At 44.9% G+C, this 6,000-nt stretch overlaps 1 protein-coding gene across 1 annotated transcript in view; it reads left to right on the top strand.

The window, feature by feature from the left end:
* Window positions 1–4,939: 4,939 nt before the first annotated feature.
* XKRX (XK related X-linked) overlaps window positions 4,940–6,000 on the top strand; it is a 30,794-nt gene continuing 29,733 nt past the window's right edge. The window contains exon 1 of the mRNA XM_073573099.1: window positions 4,940–5,541. Within this exon, the coding sequence (XP_073429200.1) occupies window positions 5,225–5,541 (317 nt within the window). The 5' untranslated portion in view covers window positions 4,940–5,224. The remainder of the gene's footprint in view (window positions 5,542–6,000) is intronic.

The raw sequence follows: 6,000 nt of genomic DNA, 5'->3' as shown, positions 1-6,000 counted from the left end.
TGTATAGTGAACAGGTAATACAGTGATCACTGGTGACATTATACAGGAGCTCTGCATATAGTGTCAGTGTACAGGTAATACAATGATAACCAGTGATAATATAACCAATGATACACAGTGATACACAGGAGCTCTCTCACAATGATACACAGGAGCTCTCTATAAAGTATACAGTGTACAGGTAATACAGTGATCACCAGTGACATTATACAGAAGAGCCCTGTATTTGGTGTCAGTGTACAGGTTATACAGTGATCAACAGTGACAGAATCTTTTCTGTGGGATTTTCTACTCCCCTTTATCGACACGTCATACCTGTGACTGAGATAAAGTAAGTTTCACATTTTAATTCCTTTTATTTCTAACTGTTTGTACATATTGATTTTGATTCCTTTTGTTATATCTTTTGTATTTTTGTAAACACTGCCTATATTTTCTGGAGTAAATATATGAATTTACTAGTCTCGTTCTCCTTGCTCTATGACCAAACCGACATGTACTCCGCGCCAAATCATGCTAACTTTGGGTTGGTTCCTGACCCGATATAAGTTTTCGTATCAAACGAGGAACTGGTGGCAGCATAGCGTCCTGGTGTTATTGGGGGAACCCTGGCATGACGGATCGGAGGTTTATGTATATATTCCCAGCCTGGGACAGGTGATATAAATACCGCCCTCACTGCAGAGTGCCCGATAACCAGTACGCAACAAGGCAGCCTTTCCGGCGACTACTTACCCTAGATGCAGTTCCCTGACTGACCAGAGGATAAGGGGGGCGCCAGAGAGCTGCAAGTTCCTAACCGGAACTGAAAATAGAAACAAAAGTTAGATTATATCCCTGACAGTGACATTATACACAGGAGCTCTGTATATAGTGACAGTGTACAGGTAATACAGTGATCACCAATGACATTATACACAGGAGCTCTCTATATAGTGTCAGTGTACAGGTAAATACAGTGATCACCAATGACATTATACACAGGAGCTCTGTTTATAGTGTCAGTGTACAGGTAAATACAGTGATCACAGATGACATTATACACAGGAGCTCTGTATATAGTGTCAGTGTACAGATAATACAGTGATCACCAATGACATTATACACAGGAGCTCTGTATATAGTGTCAGTGTACAGATAATAGTGGTCAACGGTGACATTATACACAGGAGCTCTGTATATAGTGTATAGTGTACAGGTAATACAGTAATCACGAGTGACATTATGCACAGGTGCTCTGTATATAGTGTCAGTGTACAGGTAATGCAGTGATCACTGGTGACATTACACACAGGAGCGCTGTATATAGTGTATAGCGAACAGGTAATACAGGGATTACCAGTGACATTACACACAGGAGCGCTGTATATAGTGTCAGTGTACAGGTAATACAGTGATCACCAGTGACATTATGCACAGGACCACTGTATATAGTGTATAGTATACAGGTAACACAGTGATCACCGGTGACATTATGCACTGGAGCTCTGTATATAGTGTCAGTTTAGAGGTAATACAGTGATCACCAGTGACATTATACACAGGAGCTCTGTATATAGTGTATAGCGTACAGGTAAAACAGTGATCACCAGTGACATTATACACAGGAGCTCTGTATATAGTGTCAGTGTACAGGTAATACAGTGATCACCAGTGACATTATACACAGGAGCTCTGTATACAGTGTATAGGTAATACAGGGATCACCAATGACATTATACACAGGAGCTCTGTATATAGTGTGCAGGTAATACAGTGATCATCGGTGACATTATACAGGAGCTCTGTATATAGTGTCAGTGTAGAGGTAATACAGGGATCACCAGTGACATTATACACAGGAGCTCTGTATATAGTGTCAGTGTACAGGTAATACAGTGATCATCGGTGACATTATACACAGGAGCTCTGCATATAGCGTCAGTGTACAGGTAATACAGTGATCACAGGTGACATTATACACAGGAGCTCTGTATATAGTGTCAGTGTACAGGTAATAGTGATCACCAGTAACATTATACACAGGAGCTCTGTATATAAAATAGTGTCAGTGTACAGGTAAATACAGTGATCACAGGTGACATTATACACAGGAGCTCTGTATATAGTGTCAGTGTACAGGTAATACAGTGATCACCAGTAACATTATACACAGGAGCTCTGTATATAGTGTATAACGAACAGGTAATACAGTGATCACCAATGACATTATACACAGGAGCTCTGTATATAGTGTCAGTGTACAGGTAAATACAGTGATCACAGGTGACATTATACACAGGAGCTCTGTATATAGTGTCAGTGTACAGGTAATACAGTGATCACCAGTAACATTATACACAGGAGCTCTGTATATAGTGTATAACGAACAGGTAATACAGTGATCACCAATGACATTATACACAGGAGCTCTGTATATAGTGTCAGTGTACAGGTAAATACAGTGATCACAGGTGACATTATACACAGGAGCTCTGTATATAGTGTCAGTGTACAGGTAATACAGTGATCACCAGTAACATTATACACAGGAGCTCTGTATATAGTGTATAACGAACAGGTAATACAGTGATCACCAATGACATTATACACAGGAGCTCTGTATACAGTATCAGTGTACAGGTAATACAGTGATCATCGGTGACATTATACACAGGAGCTCTGTATATAGCGTCAGTGTACAGGTAATACAGTGATCACAGGTGACATTATACACAGGAGCTCTGTATATAGTGTCAGTGTACAGGTAATACAGTGATCACCAGTAACATTATACACAGGAGCTCTGTATATAGTGTATAACGAACAGGTAATACAGTGATCACCAATGACATTATACACAGGAGCTCTGTATATAGTGTCAGTGTACAGGTAAATACAGTGATCACAGGTGACATTATACACAGGAGCTCTGTATATAGTGTCAGTGTACAGGTAATATAGTGATCACCAGTGACATTATACACAGGAGCTCTGTATATAGTGTATAACGAACAGGTAATACAGTGATCACCAATGACATTATACACAGGAGCTCTGTATATAGTGTCAGTGTACAGGTAAATACAGTGATCACAGGTGACATTATACACAGGAGCTCTGTATATAGTGTCAGTGTACAGGTAATATAGTGATCACCAATGACATTATACACAGGAGCTCTGTATATAGTGTCAGTGTACAGGTAAATACAGTGATCACAGGTGACATTATACACAGGAGCTCTGTATATAGTGTCAGTGTACAGGTAATACAGTGATCACCAGTAACATTATACACAGGAGCTCTGTATATAGTGTATAACGAACAGGTAATACAGTGATCACCAATGACATTATACACAGGAGCTCTGTATATAGTGTCAGTGTACAGGTAAATACAGTGATCACAGGTGACATTATACACAGGAGCTCTGTATATAGTGTCAGTGTACAGGTAATACAGTGATCACCAGTAACATTATACACAGGAGCTCTGTATATAGTGTATAACGAACAGGTAATACAGTGATCACCAATGACATTATACACAGGAGCTCTGTATATAGTGTCAGTGTACAGGTAAATACAGTGATCACAGGTGACATTATACACAGGAGCTCTGTATATAGTGTCAGTGTACAGGTAATATAGTGATCACCAGTAACATTATACACAGGAGCTCTGTATATAGTGTCAGGGTACAGGTAATACAGTGATCACCAGTAACATTATACACAGGAGCTCTGTATACAGTATCAGTGTACAGGTAATACAGTGATCACCAGTAACACTATACACAGGAGCTCTGTATATAGTGTCAGTGTACAGGTAATATAGTGATCACCAGTAACATTATACACAGGAGCTCTGTATATAGTGTCAGGGTACAGGTAATACAGTGATCACAGGTGACATTATACACAGGAGCTCTGTATACAGTATCAGTGTACAGGTAATACAGTGATCACCAGTAACACTATACACAGGAGCTCTGTATATAGTGTCAGTGTACAGGTAATATAGTGATCACCAGTAACACTATACACAGGAGCTCTGTATATAGTGTCAGTGTACAGGTAATATAGTGATCACCAGTAACATTATACACAGGAGCTCTGTATATAGTGTCAGGGTACAGGTAATACAGTGATCACCAGTAACATTATACACAGGAGCTCTGTATACAGTATCAGTGTACAGGTAATACAGTGATCACAGGTGACATTATACACAGGAGCTCTGTATATAGTGTCAGTGTACAGGTAATATAGTGATCACCAGTAACATTATACACAGGAGCTCTGTATATAGTGTCAGGGTACAGGTAATACAGTGATCACCAGTAACATTATACACAGGAGCTCTGTATACAGTATCAGTGTACAGGTAATACAGTGATCACCAGTAACACTATACACAGGAGCTCTGTATATAGTGTCAGTGTACAGGTAATATAGTGATCACCAGTAACACTATACACAGGAGCTCTGTATATAGTGTCAGTGTACAGGTAATATAGTGATCACCAGTAACATTATACACAGGAGCTCTGTATATAGTGTCAGGGTACAGGTAATACAGTGATCACCAGTAACATTATACACAGGAGCTCTGTATACAGTATCAGTGTACAGGTAATACAGTGATCACCAGTAACACTATACACAGGAGCTCTGTATATAGTGTCAGTGTACAGGTAATATAGTGATCACTGGTGACATTATACACAAAGATGTGAATATATCTGCAATGGAGCGACACAGCGCAACGCAAAAACAGCGCAGAATCAATGGGATTGTTACAAGATATTTCTCAATTTAGTTGAGCAAGTGACAAGCCATCTTTGACATGTTCGTTTCCAGATCTACAGCTACAATGAGGCTTCTCAGCACTCATAAATGGTGGCTCATGATGATGTATTGGCTAAAGCTAGGTGAAACTGAAACAAGAACCCGGGAGGTCAAAACTTCCCCACAACGTGTTGCTGCGACTTGAGCTGTGATGTCATTGTGCAGTGGACCGGCAGGCGCTAGGACCCGGAGGGCAGGCAGACACACCTGCTGCTGTAGATCAGCACAGAGAGTACACAGCTGGGACCGGCAGAGAGCGGGGAGCGCGGCGCCGCCCGGAGGGTGCAGGAGGCTCGCCACCTTCCATTGTCTCCTGCAGCCGGTAACATGAGCCGGCCGGCAACCGCCTGCAGCGTGCGGACTCTTGAGCGCTGTGGTCAGTGAGCGGGCGTCATGGAGAGCCTCTCCGAGACCCCGCACAGCCCCGATCCGGAGTGCGGCGCCTACGTATCCGAGCGCTCCCGCACCCACCCGCCGCTCAGCATCCTGACGTCCACGCTGCTGTTCTGTGCGGAGACCGTGGCCGCCTGCGTGGTGATCGCGCAGTACAAGAGCACGGAGGACGCGGTGTGGATGTCCCTGACCATCGTCTTCATGCTGGTGCCGTCCATCATGGTGCAGCTCACCCTCACCTTCATCCACCGGGACCTGGGCAGGGACCGGCCGCTCGTCCTGCTCCTGCACCTACTGCAGCTGGGGCCGATCATCAGGTGGGTGCCTGCAGCGGAGGGCGCAGGTCAGCGCGGAGCAAGGGGCGGAGGGCGCAGGTCAGCGCGGAGCAAGGGGCGGAGGGCGCAGGTCAGCGCGGAGCAAGGGGCGGAGGGCGCAGGTCAGCGCGGAGCAAGGGGCGGAGGGCGCAGGTCAGCGCGGAGCAAGGGGCGGAGGGCGCAGGTCAGCGCGGAGCAAGGGGCGGAGGGCGCAGGTCAGCGCGGAGCAAGGGGCGGAGGGCGCAGGTCAGCGCGGAGCAAGGGGCGGAGGGCGCAGGTCAGCGCGGAGCAAGGGGCGGAGGGCGCAGAGCAAGGGGCGGAGAGCCCGGAGCAGGGGGCGGAGGGCGCAGGTCAGCGTGGAGCAAGGGGCGGAGGGTGCATGTCAGCGTAGAGCGAGCGGCACTCTGGAGATTCCGGGACTTGCAGATCTAGCGCTCACATCCTTCTCACAGGGGTCATCCT

This window comes from Dendrobates tinctorius, unplaced genomic scaffold, assembly GCF_039654945.1.
Source record: "Dendrobates tinctorius isolate UK_male_01 unplaced genomic scaffold, ASM3965494v1 ptg000034l, whole genome shotgun sequence".
NCBI classification, from domain to species: domain Eukaryota; kingdom Metazoa; phylum Chordata; class Amphibia; order Anura; family Dendrobatidae; genus Dendrobates; species Dendrobates tinctorius.
This window is presented reverse-complemented; position numbering and strand designations above follow the sequence as displayed.